At 36.0% G+C, this 23,190-nt stretch overlaps 1 protein-coding gene across 1 annotated transcript in view; it reads left to right on the top strand.

Moving 5' to 3' along the window:
* LOC111148340 (SMC5-SMC6 complex localization factor 1) overlaps positions 1-23,190 on the top strand; it is a 65,833-nt gene that overhangs the window by 27,980 nt on the left and 14,663 nt on the right. The window contains 3 exon segments of the mRNA XM_022504849.1: positions 3,785-3,916; positions 4,960-5,125; positions 11,778-11,925. Coding sequence (XP_022360557.1) covers positions 3,785-3,916; positions 4,960-5,125; positions 11,778-11,925 — 446 coding nt within the window.

Below are 23,190 nucleotides of genomic sequence, written 5' to 3' on the forward strand. Positions count from 1 at the left end.
AATGGCCTCTATTATATTGACTTATGTTCCTGCTAAACCTACTTTGTTAAGGGTTTTTTTCCATGAATGTATGTTATAATTTATGAATGCTTTTTTTGCATCTATTGAATGAGCATACGGTTTTATCCTTTCTCTTGTTGATGTAATGTGTCATGTTGATTGATTTGAGAATATTGAACCACTCTTGTATCCTGCAGATAAATCCCATTTGATGGTGAATTGTATTTTTAATGTACTGTTGGATTTAGTTTAGTAGTATTTTGTTGATAATTTTTACATCTATGTTCATCACTTATTGACCGGTAGTTTTTTGTGCGTGTAATATTTTGGGTTTTTTTTTTTTTTTTTTTTTTTTTTTTTTTAAGATTTTATTTACTTGAGAGACAGACCATGAGCAGTGGGGAGAAGGCAGAGGGAGAAGGAGAAGCAGATTCCCCGCTAAGTAGGGATCTGGATGCGGGGCTCAGTCCCAGGCCCTGGAGATCATGACCTGCCCCCAACACAGAAGCTTAACCCACATTGCCACCCAGGCGTTCTATTTGTGTGTTAATCCAATTTTGGTATCAAGGTAGTGCTGGCCTCAGAATGAATTTGGAAGCTTTTTTTCCTCTTCTATTTTTTGAAATAGTTTAAGAAGAATAAGTTTTAAATCCTCTTTAAATGTTTTGTAGAATTCACTGGGAAGTCATATGATCTTGGACTTGTTTGTTGGGAGATTTTTGAATACTGGTTCAGTTTCATTGCTAGTATTCATTGTGTTCAGATTTTCTCTTTTTTCCTGATTCAGTTTTACATGCTTATACATTTTAGGAATTTATCCATTTCTTTTAGGCTGTCCAATTTGTTGGCATATAATTTTTCATATTTTCTCATAATCCTTTGTATTTCTGTGGTATAAATTGTTGTTTCTCCCCTCCTTCATTTCTGAAATTGAGTCCTCTTTCTCTCTTAAATGAATCTAGCTAAAGGTTTTTCAGTTTTGTTCATCTTTTTAAAAAACCAGCTCCTGGTTTCATCGATCTGTTCTATTGGTTTTTTTAGTCTATCTCATTTATTTCTGCTCTAATCTTTATTATTTCCTTTGTTCTATTGGTGTTAGGCTCAGTTTATTGTTATTCCTCTGGCTCCTTAGGTGTAAGGTTAAGCTCTTAATTTGAGATCTTTCTTTCTTCTTGAGTTGGACCTGTATTGCTCTAATCTTCCCTCTTAGAACATCTTTTGCTTTATCCCAAAGATTTTGGACCATTGTATTTTCATTTTCATTTGTCTCCATGTATTTTTTGTTTCCTCTTCAATTTTTTGGTTGACCCATTCATCATTTAGTAGCATGTTGTTTAACCTCCATGTATTTTTGTTGTTTCCAGATTTCTTTTTGTGGTTGGTTTCTAGATTTGTACTGTGTGGTTGGAAAAGATACATGATACAATTTAAGTCTTTCTCAATTTGTTGAGACTTGTTTTGTAGCCTAACATGGGATTTGTTCTGCAGAATTTCTATGTACTTTTGAGAAGAAGGTGTATTTTACTGGTTTTGGATGGAATGTTCTGAATATACCTGTTAGATCCATCTGGTCCAATGTGTCATTCAATGACACTGTTTACTTGTTGATTTTCTGTCTGATCTATCCGTTGATGTAAGTGGGGTATTAAAGTCCCCTGCCGCTATTGTATTACTCCCAATTTCTTGCTTTATGTCTGTTTGAACAGTTGCTTTATGTATTTGGAGACTCCTATGTTGGGTGCATAAATAATCGTAAGTGTTAAATCTTTTTTTTGGAGTATGTCCTTTATGGTTATGTAATGATCCTTGTCTCTTGTTGTAGTCTTTGTTTTAAAGTCCATTTTGTCTGATAGAAGTATTACTATCCCAGCTTTTCACTTCCATTTGCATGATAACTGTTTTTCCATCTCTTCACATGGTTGCTCAGTTTTAAGCATCTCTAGTCTCAGTGCTTAATATAATATCTAGACCATAATAAATGTTTAGTAAATATTTGGGTGAATTAATGCAACAGGAGGTAGAATTAAAAGTAAACTTAAATAGAAATACCAAATTTCATGCCAAAATAATTGGGTTCATTGGGTGTCTAGGGAAGTGGTAAGCATATATATGAGCTGGATAATATTAGTCTACTTTCAAACATATTTGAAATATTCCATAATATATTGGTTTTTTTAAAGATTTTATTTGGGAAGGAGAGAGAGAGAGAGAAAGCACAAGTTGGTGGAAGACAGAGGGAGTGGAGAAGCAGACCCCTGCTAAGTGGCGAACCCCACATGGTGTTAATTCCCAGGACCCCGAGATCATAACCCAAGCTGAAGGCAGACGCTTAACCGACTGAGCCACCCAGGCACGCTGTTCTATACACACACACACACACACACACACACACACACACACACACACACACATATATACATATTCATATACTTTTTTTTTTAATAAAAAATACTATGGTATCCATCTCTGGCAGTTTTCAGAGAGACTACCTATATAGACATAGAACATCCTCTAGAAGAGATTTGGATATTAAATATTGTTAAATTTAATAGTCATTAAGGACCCTCCTAACCTGACAGTGTGTTACTCAAAAAGAAGATGGGAAAGATGGAGACAGAAGTAGAAAGTTAATAATAAAGTTGGAAGATTATTATAAAACATATTGTTACCTAGAATTTCTTTCTTAGGCCTAGACTTCTGAGTAATTTGTATGTTCTTTTAAAAAAAAAAAAATAATATACAGCTTTGCTGTCCAACCCAGTAGCCAGTAGCCACATTTGACAATGTTTAAAAAAATTAAAAATTCAGGGCGCCTGGGGGGCTCAGTGGGTTAAGCCTCTGTCTTCAGCTCAGATCATGTCTCAGGGTCCTAGGATCGAGCCCCACATTGGGCTCTATGCTCAGCAGGGAGCCTGCTTCCCCCTCTCTCTCTGCCTGCTGCTCTGCCTACTTGTGATCTCTCTTTCTCTGTGTCAAATAAATAAATAAATAAAAATCTTTGAAAAAAAATCAAAAATTCAAGTCCTTAGTTATACAATCTACATTTCATGTGTTCAGTAGAACATATTCGTCATCACTGAAAGTTCTGTTGGACAGGACCGCTATAGTAGATGGAAAGAAAATAAATATTGAATTTTTTAAACTCTTAGAAAATAGCCCTAAATGGGGGTGCCTGGGTGGCTCATTTAGTTAAGCATCCAACTCTTGATTGACTCAGGTCAGGATCTCCATCATGAGATTGAGCCCCACATCAGTGTCCATGCTGGGTATGGCGCCTGCTTGGGATTCTGTCTCTCTCTCCCTCTGTCCCCACCCCAACATGCTTGCTTGCTCTCTCGCTCAAAAAAAAAAAAAAAAATAGAGCCCTTAATCACCTTCATTTTACTAAAAAAATAGTGACCAAAATTTTGAGTAAGAAGAGGACTATAGAGAGTATTTATAAATTCAGTGTATAACTGGTAACCTCAAATGAAAGCATTTAATGTAATACATAATTTTTTTGTTCTTTGGTAGTGAAATAATACAAAGAGTACCATTAGGCTATTAAACATTACAGTCAATGAAAAATAGAGAAATTAGATCTGTATTGCTAAAAATTCAATGTCATGAGATATTTGACATGGTTTTCTTTTTAAAGAAAATATATTGATAAGATTTTGTTGGTTAGCTTTATATTTTGTTGAAGGAAATTTCATTAGAATCTAATATCCTGAAAGAGTATTCGTCCACAGAATATTCATTGATTTGTTTGTATGTCACAAATTACTGGGTTCATGTTTTTCAGGTCTTGCCTTTACAATGAAAGTTTTTGCCATCAAATTTCAAAAAATATTATTGGCACTAAGGTGCTCCACCTGACCCTGCTCAAATTTTTCTTTAATTTAGTGGAAAGTGAAGTGCGACATCTGAGCCAAAAGTAAGTTTAATCACAAAGAATTTTTCTATGTTTATATTGTTTCATGTACCATTTTTCTAATTTATTTACATACTGCTAAAGAGTCACCTTGTTTTCCGGTTTAGATTTATGTTTTGTTTTGTTTTTAAGATTTTATTTATTTGACAGATTGCTCAAGAGAGCATAGACAAGGAGAACAGCAGAGGGAGAGGCGGAAGCATGCTCCCTGCTAAGCAGGGAGCCTCATGTGGGACTGGATCCTGGGACTCTGGGATCATGACCTGAGCTGAGGGCAGAAGCCCAACCGACTGAGCCACCCAAGTGCCCCTAGTTTAGATTTATTTTTAAAACACAGTTGCAGGGGCGCCTGGGTGGCTCAGTGGGTTAAAGCCTCTGCCTTCGGCTCGGGTCATGATCCCAGGGTCCTGGGATCGAGACCCATATTGGGCTCTTCGCTCAGCGGGGAGCCTGCTTCCTCCTCTCTCTCTGCCTGCCTCTCTGCCTACTTTTGATCTCTGTCTGTCAAATAAATAAATAAAATCTTTAAAAAAAAAAAACAAAAAACCAAAAAAACCACACAGTTGCAGACATAGTTCTTCAGTGACAATGAAGTTTTTTGTGTTCTTTTTGTGTCTTTAGTCCACGTGTTTATTTTTTACTAACTTAGACATTTGGATAGGTAAAATTATGTTACATTTTTCAGGGTTTATGTTTTTTTTAATTCTTAAGTAATCAGATAGTTAAGTAAAAGTTCCACTAGGTTTTCTTTCCCCCCACTAGGATTTTTAACATTGAATCTGTAATATCCATGATAAATTTTGTGTATGCCTTAAAACATGCAGTTAGATTACTCTGTGTGTGTATTTGTTGGTCATTAAATTGAATTGTGGCCTTTTTTATATTTTGTTCTTTATTATAACTGTACGTTGTAATCTTTATATATTATGCCCTTTCTATATTTAGAAACCACTAGATCTTTTTGTATTATGGCAAGAGATATTATGTCTAATAACTATAGGGATCTAGTTGGCATAAAGATATACTTTGATTCATATTTTCATTAGGTTGTATGACTGGTCAGATTCTCAGAGTCTGAAAATAACAGGAAAGGCAATTCTTCTTGAAATCTTTTGGTCAGGAAATGAGGCCTCTGGGCTTTTGACCAAACCAATAAATATGCTTTTGGAGTGGACTATATATTCTCACAAGGAAAAATGCAAGTCTAATGATGTAAGTAGAATTGATTTACAAACAAATAATTGCCTATGAAAAACTACATTTTTGAGTTATGCTTCTTTTGTCTTTATTCTTTGAACAATTTGAATAAAACTAAAATCTACCCAAATGTATCATTGTTTTCTGTTTAGTTTATTAAGTTTTATTGTAAAAGATCCTTAGAGGGTGGCTTCTTCATCAACACATATTTGGATATAGTAGCTAGGGACAGTTATTTGATCATTAGTGCTAAGAAATCTGTATTCATTTATCATTCTAGATTTTTTACTTTTGTACATTTCAATTCATAAAGAACCTAGGTTTTTAAAAATTGAGTCCATCCAGTTTTTGTATGTATAAATGAAATGTTCAACTTGTTTTTAAAATTGCCTTTGGTTGTTAGCAGTTATTTCTTCATAAGTGTATCTTGCTTGTCATTAGAAATTTAATGTACAGTGATTTTAGTGTATTACCTACCAGAGGGTAGTTGGGAAGATTAAATGCACTGAAATATGTAAAGTGCATAGCAACATACTCTGCCATGTTTTGGGTTTATAATTACTATTAGTCACCTTTCTCCTCTTCAAAATAATTGCCTTTGAGACTTTATTTTCTGCTTTTTTGTGTTCTATCATTGTTTTTAATTCTTTCATTTTACTTTTATGTCTTGATCATTTGGATCTTTTTTTCATTTTAATCTTTATTTCTAATAAGTATACTCAAAATAAATTGCCTTTGAATACAAATTGAGATTTATGTACAGGTTTTGATACCTAAATCTCGTGTGCTATTTATGGTTTTTTTCAATGTTTTTTATTGTCACTTAAGAATTCTCCTTTGATTCAAGAAATACTTTAGGATGTTTTAAAACTTCTAAATGGGTGTATTTTTGTTATGATTAATGGATTTTGTTTACCTATGCTTTTTTAAATTTCTAATAGCAAATTACATTTAAAAAATGTGCCCTATAATGATTTCTGCCTTCTGAAATTAACTGAACTTTCCTTTTTGACTCCCATGTGTGGTTACACAATGTGTTTTCTCTGTTTTACATTGCTTTCTATCATTTTTTTAGAATATTTATTTGAGGGAGAGAGAGAGCATGTTTGGGGAGGAACAGAGGGAAAGAGAGGGAGAGAAACAGACTCGATCCCAATACCAGGCCTGATCCCAGGACCCTGAGATCATAACCTGAGCCGAAATCAAGAGTCTGATGCTCAACTGACTGAGCCACCTAGGTGCCCTACTCTCTGCATCTTTTATGACAGGTTTAATAATCGAGATTTAGTCAGACTCTTAGGAATCTACTTCATGAATTTATCCTCCTCCCTTTTTTAAAAACCATCTGTACTTTGTATATAGTAATGCATGGCGTTTGGGTGGAGAATTCTGGTGTCAGATGAGCCATAAAGTATTCCTTGTCAAGGAAAATCATACATAGTTTATCTTCTCATATTTCCTCTAATCTGTTTTCTCTGCTCGACTTTTTTTAGTTCCAATTAAACTTATGTTACAACTTCTCTTTTTTACTCTGCTTCCCCCCCCCCCTCATTTAGATTATCAGGGTTTTTTCTATATTTGGAGCATTCTGGGTAGTGTCTTTTCATTTAATTTTTAGTTCACTAGTCTCTTTTCAGCTGTATCTAATATGTTGTTAAGCATGTCTGTTGCGTTTTTGCCAGTTTTAGACTTTTTTAATTCCTAATTACTAAAACATGTTTTTATGGTTTCTCGTTCCCTACAAAATTTTTAAGGTTTTCTTTTGTCTTTTTATGTGGCAGTAATAGTTAATTTATAGTTTATGTATGACTGTTTCATATTTGAAGTCTTTGTGAGTCTATTTCTGTTGTTTCTCCTCTTTCCTTCTTTTGTGTTTTTTATATTCTCTTACAAGCTAGTTACCATTTACTGTATGCCATAAATTGCATTTGAAAAATTACTTGTACAAACAGTAACATGGCAAATGTGCTGAATATCTTTCTCTAGAGAGAATTTCTGTTGCCAGGTTTGAGGGTCCCTGGATAGGTCCATGTGAAGTACAGGGCTACAAATACATGTTTTTTTCTATTGTGTATTAGGCCTATGACTTTTATAATCCTTTTCCTCTAGACTCCAAAAACCACATTTTGGTCTCTCAGCTCTTTCTTTGTGGTCAGCAAGTGTCCTTAGGGCAAAGTCAGCTAGTTTTGAGTGCCTCATTTGTCTCCTTACCTTCTCCTAGGTCTTGGCTTAGCAATTCTTTGTAACTTTCCAGAAGTTATGTTTTACATAACAAGTTATCTTTCCAGAAGATGTTTTACATATTGTATTCAACATCTTCAGTTTTCTTTTATAAGGTCATTTATTTGAATTAGTTAAGCCTCCATTATCAGAAACAGAAGCCCTTGCTGGCTTAAGGGGGTGCCTGAGGCTAACAAAAAGAAAATTCTTTTGAGTGTCCTAATTTTTCTTTAACTTGAAATTAAAAAGGAAGAATTATTTCTGGGTATAGCTAGTCTTTGTGTTCAAATAATTGTATAATGTGGCAATAACCAAGTGAGTAGTGATTATTTTGTACGTGTCTTATTTAAAAAGAAATATGATTATACACACGTGTAAATTGAAAATACTCAACATAAATAAAACTATAATTCATTGCCAGTTGAGTTTAATACTTGTATAATACTTCTAAGATAAAACTAATATTCTTATTAATTAAAATCTGTCTATTTATGTACTTTTTAGACCATAGAATCATTGGGGATAGAAAAAGTTTTCTCATTGAAGACTCATGGAGTATTTCTTTTTTATCCATTTGATTATATAAGTGAAATTGCTCATTTATAACTGAAAACAATAATAAAACTGACATTTTCACAATTTTACTAAATCACCAAAGGACTGTCAAAGAGAAGAATTTACTCAGGAAATACTGATATAAATAATAACAGATTTATCCATGATTAACTTGAAGGTTTTTGTTCAAATTTATAAATAAATTAAACATATTTTGTAAAGCAATCTGCAATAAATTGTAGCATCAGTTTTAATATTAGAACCACCTTAAAACTTAGCAAATCAGTATTTTTATTAAACATTTGAATTGTGTAAATTCATAAAAACTGTTTTGTGTCTGTGTGTGTGTATGTGTTACCTTATCTGCTAGAATTCATTCTTGTACCTAATTAAATCTTTTTGGCAGTTTCCAATTTCAAGAATTCCATGCATGTTCACAGACATCATTTTCTGTACCGTAAAGCATTTGTTTCTTGATTTGCTGAGTTGAAGCATTCAATTTAAGTCATTAGCTAAACAGAAGTCCTCAGTTTATGCTAATATTGTTTTGTCATAATGTCAATCAGCAAGTGTTGCAGAGTGACACAAAGGCAGTGAATTTCATTGTCATTAATCTGAGAAAGCTTTGGGCTTTCCTTGGCAAAGAGCAGAGGTGAGCTGTGTCAAGGTTATGAAAGAGGTACAAATTTTGCTAAGCTTGGTGGTTAGTCCTATTTTTCTTTGTGATGTCCTTAAGTGCTATTTAATGATAACCCTACAAGTGTAGGTAGAAATGGAAGTTTCTTTGTATTTAAAGATAGGGAAATTGAGGCCAAAGAATTTAATTAGTCAAGGTGTCACACCTTGTTAGGGTAAAGCCTTGCTTAGAGGCCAAGTCTCCACTGCAGCATACTTGCTCTTGTTTCAAATGCCAGTGTTTTCAACAGGAAGAGGCACGTTATGTGTATTATGTTTGCATCTTTCTGACAAGGGTATAGCAGAGCCTTGTGTCATCTGGTGCCGGGGATATTGCTTAAAGCCCTAACCTGGAAGTCTGAAGGCCCAGATCGTAGTTCTGCATTATATACTAGTCAGTTTTTGGAAGATCACCAAATTTATTAAATGGAGATTACTTGTACTGCCAGATAATAAAGAACTATATCGACAGAATGTCTGATAATAGACTCTAACACATTAAAGAGATGTTCTAATGTAAATATGTGTCATGTACGCATCATGTCTTTGATTTCTTTGTTAATTCTCAGAGTTTTCTGTTCTTTCAGCTTTAACATACTTTCCAGTATTCCAGGAAAGCTTTTCTCCCTTCTGGTTTATTTGCCATTTTCTCAATAATCCACTTCTAAATCATAAATATATATATCTACTATGCAAGAAACGGTAGCATTATTTATACACTGTTAAATTCGCAGTGAGTACAGTCCATAATGCAGGGTCTTGGCCCTGTGGTTATAGTGAATAGCAGATAAGAATGTATCATTAAAGGATCCAAAAACCTAATTTGAAAATGTCTTTTTATATAAAATTTACTATATGAATATATGGTAGTATGGAAGTATAGGAAATGTCACACAGATAAGAATAATTTTGACGTATCCTTATCAAGATAAGGAAGCTGTAGTCATTCCTTGAGAGTACTGTTAAGGGCTACGCATCTCTGTTTAATAGTCGTAATATCAAAGTGAATTGAATAATAGGCAATATTGATTTTAATTTGTGGTATCAGGTGTGTATACATAAATTTGTGTAAGGAAAGAGAAAGGTCCCAGCTGGTTGATTTTCTGAGATTATTTTTTTAATTGTTGAGGTATTGGATTGTGGTTTATATGAAGCTTAGCTCTATGGGCTTAGCTCCTTTTTCCCTGTCCAGAGCCTTGGGATCAGGGATCTGAAGTGCCTGATTTACTCTACTCTCAGGTTGGGGAACATTTCGAGAAATCAAAATTTACTAGTCTCTTGCATCCTTCTTGAGTAGTGTCATGGTGATATTCAGATATATATGTTGTTGCTAGAAGCATTTTGTGGTGTGGATCTTGATAGGTTCAATTTTTAGTTTAAATGTAGCTTTTCACTCTACTGTTTTATGTTCTCTTGATAAGTTGAACCGTAAGAAATAAAACTTGCTCAAAGCGACCGTCTCCTTTACGAAATAAGAACTTTACAAAGTAAGAACTTGGCTTCCTGCAAACTACTTTGAAGACTAGCTAAGACTCAATGCTTAAGGGAGTGAGTTCTGGTCAGTTGATGGCTTTGATCCTACCAGAGTACTAAGGGAGGACTTGGTACTTTCCCAGTCAGCTGATAGAGCCAGTCCTGCTGCTGCTTCCCAAGTCCGAAAGCTGCACCGGGAAGACTTAAACCCAGCTCTCTAATCAGGGTGGGAGACAGGGTGCTGCTGATGCCCGCTGATGAGTCCTGACCTGGCAGGATCAGGCTGTGGTCAAGTTCTATATCGTAGCCCCTGATGATATTAGAGGAAAGGCATCCCTAATCGTGCCCCTTAAAATCCCTCCAGCCCCATTCTTCACAGTCTCTCTTTCAAATTCTAATGTCCAGCCCAGCCTTAATGCAGTGTATTGCCACACAGTATGATAGAGCAAGGGGAAACTTGTACACCTCAGCGTCCTGACTCGAGGTTTTTTCCTTGGTAAAACTATTTCAGCAGCAGGCCTGACATATGTGCTGCTTGACCATTTACCCTTGTTTGGACAACAAACCAGAACTAGAACTTCGGTTTTGAAATCACTTAACTAAGAGCTTCTTCCAGTAAGGAATGATGATGCCCTCATGAAATATTGTATACCATAAGAACCTTGTCTGCTGAAGGTAGAAGAAAGAAATCCAGTAGTCACTGGTGGTTATAGATTTCTCTGTCCCTAATCCCACATTAGGCATAGTATGGTTGTAGAACATAGCACTCAAAATCTATTCGGATACTATAATATTTATTGATTATAACCTTTTCACATGTTTTCTACCCAGTTGTTAATTTGATTTTTTTTTCACGTATCCAACATGCCTAAAAAACAAATAACAAAAATAAAAGAATTTCAACTAGTTTTAATGTCTTTGTAGAAATGTGAAGTAGTTTTAATGTCTTCATCAGAGGTGTTTAAAAAATATTTTTTTACCTCTTCACCTTCATATTTATGGATTAGAAAGATATTTTCCACATTAAGGTAAAGCACACTTACTATAATTAAAACTTTGTATGCTTGCTATATTTTCTATGAGAATTTAATAATGTTTATTACAGAAGTGATGATAGAGAACAGTATTCGTTCTTTAAAAATTAATCTTTATACATCTCTAAGTTAGGTAATGGCATTTGATATAATTTAATAATTACAATTTGATCCAACCTGTTTCTTTATTTACAACAAAAAGGACAGTTACCTGCTGAAGTTTTTATTGAATATGCCATTTGGATAAATGTAAAGGTTAATTTTATATATAAACACTAGGGGTGGCTATGTCCATCTTTTTTTATAATCCTGTATTCCTGCTAACAGAAATCCACAGAAGGCAGATACTTCCTCATCGGTGTGATGGAATTATTGCCATACTGAAGCACTTGACACTACTGAATAATGTTATTTCAAAAGTTTATTATAAGCTATCCATATATTAAGTCCTGGAGGTTTTATTAACTGTTTTCATCATGTGGATGTAAATATGTAGGTATGGATGGGGGAAGAAGGAGAAGAGAAAGAAGGAGAAACAGAGAATAGAGAGATGGAGATAACTTGCTAGGGTTCTCAGGAATACCTTTTAGTATGAGCATACCCCGTATTAAATAACTAAGCTTTGCCCCAACAAGTATTCAAAATAAACACTGATTAAAGAAAAGATAATTTAATATGTTTTACTAATATTTCTCCCATCTTAATGTTAGGTCTTCAAACACGAGCTAGCTTATTTATTGACTGGAATTCTTGGAGCAGCGATAGATTATTGGATCTTCCTTGGTCTTAAGAGGGGTAAAAATGTGATGCGACACATGTCTGATGACTTAGGAAGTTATGTTTCCCTTTCGTGTGATGGTAAGTGCATCTGTACTGTGTTTTTCATAGACCTATTGTGTGCTTTTCCTTTAGGCAGTTTGTAATCTTTAACATACATTCATATGAAGTTTTTGAAAAATACTTACATATACACTCACTTGTGTAGGTATATATACATAGATACACATATATGCAGATATATGTATAAACATGCATACACATGAGTATAAAGTAGGTAAAAATTACTCATAATGAATGCTCTCACACAGATAAACACTTTTTCATCATTTTCTTTCTAGTAATTTCTAAGTATTTTTACATAGTTGAACTCATGTAATTTGTATTCTTATTTCCTTCTTAATATTACATGAGCATGAGCCTTCACCCCATACACGTCATTTATTATTCAAAGTATTATTTTGATGATTTCGTAAAAGTTGAATGTTACAAAAAATAGTATCTGGAAATAAGTCATTATATATATACATATAATAATATTGTTTTCTTTAATCCTATAACTAAAATTATAAGTAAACTACCCTATGCAAGTAAACATTTAACTAGACAAATTTATTTATTTTTATTAACTAGACAAATTTAAATCTGTTCTCTATTCACTGAAGAAATAGTTTAGCTTTTTAGGTATGGTGTTTTGGAATCTTACATGGTAAGAACTATTTCTGGTCCCTTTAATACTTGTAATCATTCGGGGCGCCTGGGTGGCTCAATGGGTTAAAGCCTCTGCCTTTGGCTCGGGTCATGATCCCAGCGTCCTGGGATCCGAGCCCTGCACCAGGCTTCTGCTCTGTGGGGAGCCTGCTTCCTCCTCTCTCTGGCTGCCTCTCTGCCTGCTTGTGATCGCTGTCTGTCAAATGAATAAATGAAATCTTAAAAAAAAAAAAACTTGTCATCATTCGAGTAGAAAGCATTATCTTTTATATGGGGCAGGGAGCCCAATGCATGACTTCTCAGGTCTCTTCCTGCATAAATACTTAAAAAGAGACAATGAAATTCATTGACTCAGAATACTTATGTTATAAAGCCACTTGGATTAATTTGGGTTATATCACTATTTAAAAAACATTTAGGGAAAAAAAAATTTGTCCCGTGTACCTGTTGCTTTCTTTTTCCTTATTATAAAAGCTGCTACTATTTCTTTCCCATTGAGTCTGGTGATACAGCAATGAGCATGGAAAAAGCAAAAATAAGTAATTTCTATATAATTTTCCTCACTCTTTCTCCTCCCCTCCAATCATCAATTCTGATTTTATTTCCTTAAAATAAATGGGTGGAGGAGTATTATTTAGGCAATGTGATAATAGAACTCATTTTCATGTGCTTACCTTATGAAAGGTTCTGCTAAACTCTTTTGGTTTCCTAAGTGAAGAGGGCTTCCAAAAGATGTAAGGTACATTCCTGAACTGTAAAGTCAGTTTGGGAAACTGTGAATCTTTTTATTTCTCTCTCTCTTATATCCTAACTTCCTAAAATGAACATGTTGTTTAAAACAAGTGAGTTTGTGGCCCTCCAATATAAAAGATCATTTTCATATACTTTAAAAATTTTAGATTGTTAATCTTTTTTGTTACACTTGTGTTTCAGTGCATCTAGGTTTTATGTAAAAGAAAAAATTCCTGAATATGCTGTCAATCACTTTAATGCTTTGAAGAGAGATTCTAGAATAGGAATCAAGGATTAAAACTAGGTTCAGGATTTATTCGATGATGCCCTCTGCAAAGAGAGGTCTCTTTTTATACTACTGAAGTTAGAAGATTTTTTATCTAAAGCATTTTATCTTTTTTTTTTTTTTTTCGTTTTCATTGAGCTGAGGGGTGATTACTGTTCCTTTTGTGGAGTAGCTGTCCTTTGTTGAATGACTTTTTAACATTTCTTAGCTCAATTCAATTTTCCTTTAGAATCTTTTCTTATTATTTCTTTCACACAATTCCTACTGGGTGGTTCTTTTGTTACTGTTGTTGTTTTAGAAAAGCAAATTTCTGTCATCATATGCTAGCATCAGAACTAAACATTCAGCTAAAAGGATTCCCCTGCTTTTATTCCATAATGAAACTTCTTTGAGTTGGGGCACCCAGGACAGGATTAGCAGTGGCTTTATAGACTTCAGTGACTTCAGAGTCAGTATATTTATAGGTGTTGTTTCAGGTATGTATTTGGTCACCTTTACAGAAATATAATTTATCTTGTAGTTTAGCCAAATGCAGGAAATACAAGCCTGTACTAATTGGGTTCTCCATACATGAGCTTCAGTGGTTGCTTCTCTCATATTCTGAATTTTCCTTTACTTTAAAGCAAAGTATTGTTATCTAGTCTTATTTTCACCTTTCATATGACAAGTTTAAATCCAGCAAGTTTTAGTCTGATTAACTTCAGCTAAATCTAGAATTAATGTTACCATTACAATTCTTCTTTTTTTCCTTTTAAGAATTTATTAATTTATTTTTGCAAGAGAGGGAGAGTATATAAGCACGCATGTGCTTATGAGCCCAGGTTAAGGGGAGGAGGGAGAGAGGGAGAAGCAGACTCCCACCCAGGGAGCGGGGTTCGATCCCAGGATCCTGACCCAAGCCAAAGACAGACACTCAACCTACTGAGACACTCACGCTCCCCACCATTGCAATTCTTTCGACATACTGAGCAATGACTTTGCTTCCCCAGATACATTTGATCATTTAACACTCTAATTGAGATTTAAACTATATCCATGTTTGAAATTATTTTTTTTATTTCTTCTCAAAGCACATAAAATTGGTCCCTTAGGCTTCCTAATTTAGCTACGGTAGGTGGTTTTAAAAATTTATTTCTAAAATGGTTCAATTTACTATCTTTCTAATTTTTTGTTGTTAGTATGCCTTGATTTTTTACCTTTGTCAAGAGAAAAATCAGGTAAACAGTTTGTCTTTAAGAGAGCAGTAGCTTTTCTATATAATATGTAAAATTAAAGTGTTTATTATGGACTTTATAGTATAATACTTTTATCTGCACAAGTGGACCAGGTATTCTAATAATGTCTTTTTTGTCAGCATGTTGATACTTTGGTGAAGAACTATTCCTTTTTCTCTATTGCTACCCCTGCCATCCCATCACCCCCCCCCCCTTTTTTTTTTTTTTTTTTTTTTGGGTTTTTTTTTTTTTTTTTTTTTTTTCCTTAAGATTGATTGATTTGAAAGGGAGTGAGAGTCCCAAGCAGACTCTGCAGTAGCTGGGTAGCCTGACATAGGGCTCAATCCCACAACCCTGAGATCAGGACCTGAGCTAAAACCAAGAGTTGGTCACTTAACCCACTGAGCTACCCAGGTGCTCCTCTTTGCATTATTTTTTAGCTCAGTTACTATTTTTTGCTTTTCCTAAGTCACTAGTAAAAATGTTATAGTTTGACTGTTACATGACATCCAAATGAAGATAATGGTCCATCTTTCTCATTTATGGCCAAGAGTACATTCTTGGGTTGTTTTCTTTGTTTTTAATTTAAATTTTTTTTCAGTGTTCCTAGATTCATTGTTTATGCACCACACCCAGTGCTCCACACAATACGTGCCTTCCTTAATACCCACCACCAGGCTCACCCAACCCCACATCCTTCTCCCCTCCAAAACCCTCAGTTTGTTTCTCAAGAGTCCACAGTCTCATGGTTTGTCTCCCCTCCCATTTCCCCCAACTCACTTCTCTCCAACTCCCAATGTCCTCTGTGATATTCCTTATGCTCCACAAGTGAAACTATATGATAACTGACTCTCTCCACTTGGTTTAGTTCACTCAGCATAATCTCCTTCAGTCCCATCCATGTTGATACAAAAGTTGGGTATTCATACTTTCTGATGGAGGCATAATACTCCATTGTATATATGGACCATATCTTCTTTATCCATTCGTCTGTTGAAGGCATCTTGTCTCTTTCCACAGTTTGGCGACTGTGGCCGTTGCTGCTATGAACATTGGGGTACAGATGGCCCTTCTTTTCACTACATCTGTATCTTCGGGGTAAATAGCCAGTAGTGCAATTGCAGGGTCACAGGGTAGCTCATTTTTGTTTTTCTTAGTGCAAAAGTATAAAATTCATATTGTGATGCTACTCAGATTCAAATCTATTAATTTTAGTTTAGTAAAACTGTTGTTAGTTTTTGTAGAAAATTAAGGCAGAAGATCTTTCACTAGGTAAGTAAAATCCTTTCTCCTTTCCATCAGATCTCATGTCTGTCAACCCACATTGACGCCATTCTCTTTTATTTCTGAACACTTTGAACAGAAAGTTTTCTTATCTCCTTTTCTGTATTTTAAGATAAAGTGATCTGAAAGGGGTATTTTTATGGCTAATTGAAATTCCTGGTAAATTGGCTTAAACTAAGGGTTTGCAAATTTTTGTGTGTGTGGTACCACATAGTAAGTATTATTGGCTCTACAGACTCACAGTCTATCCTCAGCTCTGCAGTTGTAGGAAGAGCAGCCATACACAATATGTAAATGGACATGGCTGTGTTCCAGTAAAACTTTATTTATAAAGATAGACAACAAGACATTGTTTTCTAACTTAAACTTCTCCTGTTTTTAGTGGAAAGAAAACATGTCATCACAATCTACAGTAAGATTTTTGATATCTTTAGAGAACTTTAATAAAGCTTCCTATGCCCTTCTCCATCTACATCATTATCCTGATAGTTTTTCAAAATCTTTATTCACTTTCATTTTTTAAATCTCTATTATAATCCCTCTGCATGCTTCAGGCCTCTTTTCATCAGTATTTTTTCATAATTTTACTAAGGATCTCTTCAAAATGTTTCTATTCTCTTCATTTATTCAGCAATTTTTTATTTCCACTCTACCAGGCATTGGTCTAAATGCCATGTACACTGGAAGGAGGTGAAACAAAACATGGTTCTTAAATTTTTGGAGCTTTTGGTGGGAGAAATAGACTACAAGTAGATGCAAATCCATCATTTAAAAATGCCAAGTGAGGGGCATCTGGGTGGCCCAGTGGGTTAAGCCTCTACCTTCGTGTCAGGTCATAATCTCAGGGTCCTGGGATCAACCCCTACATTGGGATCTCTGCTTGGCAGGGAGCCTGTTCTGCCCCCCCTCCCCACACTGCCTCTCTGCCTATTTGTGATCTCTGTCTGTCAAATAAATAAATAAAATCTTTAAAAAAAAAAAAAAAGCCAAGTGATTCAAACAAAAGCCAGGTGTTGAGATGAGTGAACTTACACTTTATACCAGGTAGGCAAGGAAAGCAGTCCTACAGGATAAGTAGGAGTTGGGCAGAGTCAGGGAAACATCTCCCATTAGAAAACACAACATTTGCCAAAACTGAGAAAGGAAAAAGTGGGGCCTGTGTGAAATCTTACAGTAGCTGGCTGCTGGCAAGATGCAAGAAGAGTAAATAAAGGCAAAGAAAGAGTTAGAAGCCATTTTAATGAGGAGTGGCATGATGTGATAAACTTTTGAAAAGATGATCTAGGTTTAGCTCTCTACAGTTATTGGTCTCTGCCATTCATTCATGCATTCAGCTATCTTTCAAATACTAAATGTTTGTTATCTGCAAGTCAGTGACCTATAACCTGTAAGGGATTCAAAAATGATCCTGTCCTTAAAGGGCTTACAGTCCTGTGGCTTAGTTTCTTGTGTTCTATTTTTCATCTATTTATTATTCCCTTTAAATGTATTATCTGGTAAAATGTGGATCCTTTATGATTTTAGTGTTTTCTGTTTTGTTTTTTTTTAAGCTATCAAATGCTCTTTCTGGATGAATAATTTCATTTGGATTATCTCTTTTGAACTGTACAGTGAAAGTTATTTCTACTTTCTTTTTGCCTCCTCTTAGAGGTGATAAGTTAAGAGATCAATTGGTTGTAGTAAAGGCTATGATGATAGGCTTTTTTAAAAAATGTGTAACCAGGGACGCCTGGGTGGCTCAGTTGGTTAAGCCACTGCCTTCCGCTCAGGTCATGATCCCGGTGTCCTGGGATCGAGTCCCACATGGGGCTCCTTGCTCAGCAGGGAACCTGCTTCTCTCTCTCTCTTTCTCTCCCACTGCTTGTGTGCTCTCCCTCTCTCTTTCTCTCTGACAAATAAACCAATAAAATCTTAAAAAAAAAAAATATGTAACCAGACATTTTATGTTCAAAAGAATTGTTTCAGAATGGAAAAAAGTTTTTGCGAACCATGTATCAGATGAGGGGTTATGGAGTATTTAGGTAACTCAGTTGTTAAGTATCTGCCTTCGGCTACTGTCATGATCCCAGGGTCCTGAGATCAAGCCCCGCATCGGGCTCCCTGCTCAGTGGGAGGCTGCTTTTCCACACTCTCTCACTCTCCCCACTTGTGTTCCCTCTCTCACTGTCTCTGTCAAATAAATAAATGAAATCTTGAAAAGGGGAAAAAAAAGAGGTTAATATTCAAAATATAAAAGAACTAACAAAACTTAATAGCAGACAAACAATCTTTTTAAAATTTGGGCAGAGGAGCTAAAGAGACATTTTTCCAAAGAGGACATCAAAATGGCTAACAGGCACATGAAAAGATGCTCAGCATCACTAATCATCAGGAAGATGCAAATTAAAATGACAGTGAGATAACGCCTCACCAGTTAGAATGGACATTATCAAGAAGACAAGAGCTGATGTGTTTAAAAGGATGTGTTTAATAAAAGGAGGGGGGACCTTTATGCACTGTTAGTGGAAATGTAGAGTAGTCCAAATAAAATGAACGATAATATGGAGGTTCCTCAAAAAATTAAAATTGATCTACCATATAATTAAGCGATACCACCTTTGGGTTCATACCCAGAGGCAGTGAAAATAGCATTTTGATGAGGTTTATGCACACCCATTGTCACAGCATTATTCACAATAGCCAAGATATGAAAAAACCCAAATGCCTGTCATTGGATGAATGGATAAAAAATATGTGGTGTACCTACACAATGAAATATTATTCAGCCATGACAAAGGAGGATATTCATTTGAAACAACATTGATGGACCTTGCGTGCATTATGCTAAGTGAGATAAGTCACACAGAGAGCGACAAGTACCATATGATACTGCTAACATGCAGGATCTTAAAAGTCAAACCTGTAAAACCAACACCACCGCCTGCAACAACAAAAAAAAGAGTGAAATTGATGTGGTGTGATGTTGGGGTGGCTGGAGTGAATGGTCCAGAAAGAATTCTTGAGACCTCTTCGGTGCAAAAAGATGTTTCTGTTTTGTTTTGGTTTTTTTAAACACAGGGATCTTAACCTTGGACAGAAAGAGCTTCCCTGGGGTTATGAGGAGGGACTGATTTTATAGTTTTAAGTTGGGAGGGGTTAAGGATAGGATTTAAGTCTCTAAGGGATTTGGAAGCAAGGTTTTTAGGACCTTGAGGGGCTAGCTGTTTATAGGAAAAGGTCATTCATTTACTACAGTCTATTAAAACCTTAGTCATGAGACCCTTCAGATGTTTATCAGCAAGCCATATGTTTGGAGGATGACTGCTAATATACATCTTTTTGGGGGGGATAGAGATAAAGGAAGTTTCCAAAGGGATTTTGTATGTTAAAGAATTACAGGATCCTGGAAGTTGGGCTAATGTCTAGCTAAGGTTGTCTTTTGCCTCTGGCAAAGCATTAACATTGAGGCAATTGAGTTCCTTGAGGAAGGTCACTCTGCCTATCTCAGCTACTTGTCAGTGGGCTACAAAGGAAATTTAATTTCTCTTATACATTTATTTTGCCTTTGTTCCCCACATCAAAATGGTGTACTATAGGATGGGAAGTGGGAGGTAGGATTGATTTGTGTTTAGGGGTACAAACTTAAAAAGAGTAGTAAATAAGCCACAGAGATCTAATATACAGTATAATGAATACAGATAATATTATACTATAATGATGTTATATAATGTTACTTCAATGGCAGTTATGTTACAGTATGTAAATGTATCAAAGTGACTTGGCTGTACATCTTAAATTTATAAAATGTAACATGTCAAGGTGATTAAAATCTTCTGATTATCAGTCTTCAGTTCACTGCTTATGCAGTTTCAGTAGTACTTATAGTCTGGTAGGTTGTGACTAGTCAGTTGTAACAAAAGGTTATAAATAACTCCTTTCTATTTTCCAGTTGTTATAGATTATATTGCAGTTGAGGCCATTTTGGAAAGGATTATTTGAATTCATCAATCTCCTGTCTTTGTGGGACTAATTGGATCTACTTAACATCTGACTGGAGCCATTTGCCCAGATGGCAGTGTGCCTCAAGGCAAGAACGTCAGGTCTTTAGGCAAGGCAGAGTTTCTAACTTAGCCGGAACACTTTCTATATTTTGGGCTGGATAATTCTTTATTGTTGGGGACTCTCCTGTGCACTGTGAATTATAGGGAATTTAGTAGTTTCCAAGGCTTTGACCACTGGATGCCAGTAACACCTCTTACCCTTGTTGTGACAACCAAACCTTGCCAAACGTTCCCTGGGGGAAAATTCTCCACCCACTTAGTCCATTCTTTTTCATTGCTCCCCCTCTTTTACCCTCCTCCCCCCAAATGAACAGATCAAACAATCAAGGACTGTAAGGATACCATCCCTTAGCCTTTTGGTAAAGCATCTGAATAGGAAAGAACTTTAATTGGTTGTCAGGTGTCTTTTCAGCCTAAAGAAACTCAGCCTCTGACTACAGAGGTCAAGTTTTATGCTTTATATTGAAAATTAGTTTATCATTCTGTTCAATTTTTAAAATGCATTTAACCTGTTATGTTTATTTTGCTAATTTTATTGACTTTTCCTAGTTCTTATTTTTCCAGTGTTAGTAGTGATAGGGGAACCAAAGATGATACTCCAAAATGTGCCACCTTGGCATGTGGATTAATTTGAGCTAAAGACAGTTGAAGACCAGTAGACTTCAGGAAGAGCAAAAATTTTTCCTCCCCTACAGTTGACCACAGAGAGAGTAATTTTACTGCTTCCTCTGGGGCTGCTCATGCTGAGATCCTGGGACCATTGACAGAAAGCCAGCAGAAGGTAAGAATTCTTACCATGTCAGTGTCCCAGATCTCTGCCTATGTGGTCCGGTGGAAACAAGAATGGTGAGAGTCCTCTTTTTCCTTTTCTAAATACAGATTAGCAGGAGGAAGTATTTGTGAAACTAGTTCCTTGTGTATAGTGACTCTGTTCAGGGTTTGTTATGAGTAATCTTGATTTTTGTTGATCATTTTCCTCCCAGATATGGTCACTGTTTTTCTTTGTCTTTCTGCTGTGTCGTTGGTCATAAGGAGGAAAACCATAGGGTATAACACAAGCATAAACCCCATAAACCTACTTTTTTGAACCACTGGCCACACAGACTGGTGAGTTCATGTTCTCATCAAACGGTGTATGTTTAGACAAACTTTGTTGTGCATCAACATGCACATAAAGTAAAGTCAATGCAAAATTGAGGGGCACAGGTCAAGCATTTAAAGGCTATTAGAGTGCCCGCTGCCTAACTCAGGACTCTCATATTAGGATAAATTGCCCTAGAGCAGGTTAGATTGAAACTAGGTCACCCACCAACCTCAAGGCAATTTCTGTGTCATGAGATACTTGGTAAAAAAACGCGCAATTCCCCAAAATGAACATCCCTATGAAGTATTACTCTGGCTCTGAGAGACCCAAGTCTCAGTTAGTGTACATGTAAGAGAAACTGGATGAGGTTTTCCTTTTGTCTTGTTCTATGTCCTGAGAGCTTGACTCAAGTGAGAATATTCTTCCATTGTTTCTGCCAGCTGGAAGGTGCACATACCAGCATGCCGATTGGTGGCCAGTTGAGTAGACTAGGGTTCCAAGACATGAAGTCATAAGTAGCACTCCCTTTGTCTGACTGTGCAAGCTGTGAGGAGAGTTTGTCATGAGAGGCCCTAGTCCAGAAGAGGCCTTGGTCATCTCAGCCTATGTTGTTTTAGTATGGCTAGAAAAGTCCCATTCCAGTAGTGTCTGCCCATTTTCACAGATTAGCATGTCTGTGACTGGAGACATTGTTTTCACTATATCTTTTTTACTCTTAACAACCAAGGTAGACTCTGAATGATCTTGGATCACAGGGGCTGCATCCTCTATACCTTGCCTCTTGTGTCTGTGGTAAAGATTGATTCTTTTTTTTTTTTTAATGATTTTATTTATTTATTTGACAGAGAGATCACAAGTAGGCAGAGAAGCAGGCAGAGAGAGGGGAGAAGCAGGCTCCCTGCGGAGCAGAGAGCCCAACGCGGGGCTCGATCCCAGGACCCTGAGATCATGACCTGAGCCGGAGGCAGAGGCCCAACCCACTGAGCCACCCAGGTGCCCCGTAAAGATTGATTCTAAGCATGAAAAGTTGCTTCTGGATCTTTCCACAAAAAGGTTTACTGGTTTGAATTGCTATTAAGATTAGTATAAGATCCCTCATGTCAATGGACAGGCAATAAATCCTTTGTAATACAAAAATATACAATTGGTTATATATAAAAGGAAAAATTTTAGAGAGCTTTTTTGTCTTATTGGTACTGTGTAAAGACCAGATTTAAAAAGAGAGACCCACAAGAATATAAAAGCTAACCTTAGGGACTCCCTTAATAAGATTAAAGAAGAGAAATTCGAACAAAAAATAAAGTTCACATCCCCTATAAACTTCCCATCTTAAATTCCAGCCCCATCTCCTCAGCAGATTTCTTTAACTTCCCAAATTGCCCTGTCTTCCCCCAAAATTCCTTAAACACCCAGGAAACTGCATTTCCTTCTACTAAAAGATTTACCTACAACTTTCCAGCCTCATCTGCAAGCTCAGAGTGTACTGGTCAATAGTGTAAATGCTGAAGGCTAGGAAGTAAATTTAGACAGAAGCACCTGTTATGAGCAGTAGGCCTCCTTTGCAATTTCTTAAAATTCCTCCTGCTTCACAGGGGGTCTGTAATCAGCCCCTGCTACTTCAGGCCTTCCTGTGCAGTGTCCCTTGAGGATGTTCCTGACCCATGAACACCAGTAAATCTTTAACATAATAAAGCCCTCTTACCTCTACTTTCAGAAGACCTACCAAATTTAGTGAACAGAAATATTAGTAGCCATTCACAACTCCACTAGGGGGAACCTTGATTAGCTGCAAAAGAGTATTCACCAGACCCATAGTTGTGCTGTAGTTAACTGACAAGCCAGATGGATCCCTTAGGAAAAATCCATCTCTCTGAGGAAACAGGACCAGAGTATCTCTTAGACTCTCTTACAAATGATCAGCTGACGGCCTAAAGGCTAATGTTCAGGGTCTCATAGAAGCAACAGTAGAGGCTTTTTCCCCCTAAGATGAATTGG

The sequence above is a fragment of the Enhydra lutris genome, unplaced genomic scaffold, assembly GCF_002288905.1.
Source record: "Enhydra lutris kenyoni isolate GAN:26980312 unplaced genomic scaffold, ASM228890v2 scaffoldscaffold19, whole genome shotgun sequence".
NCBI lineage: Eukaryota > Metazoa > Chordata > Mammalia > Carnivora > Mustelidae > Enhydra > Enhydra lutris.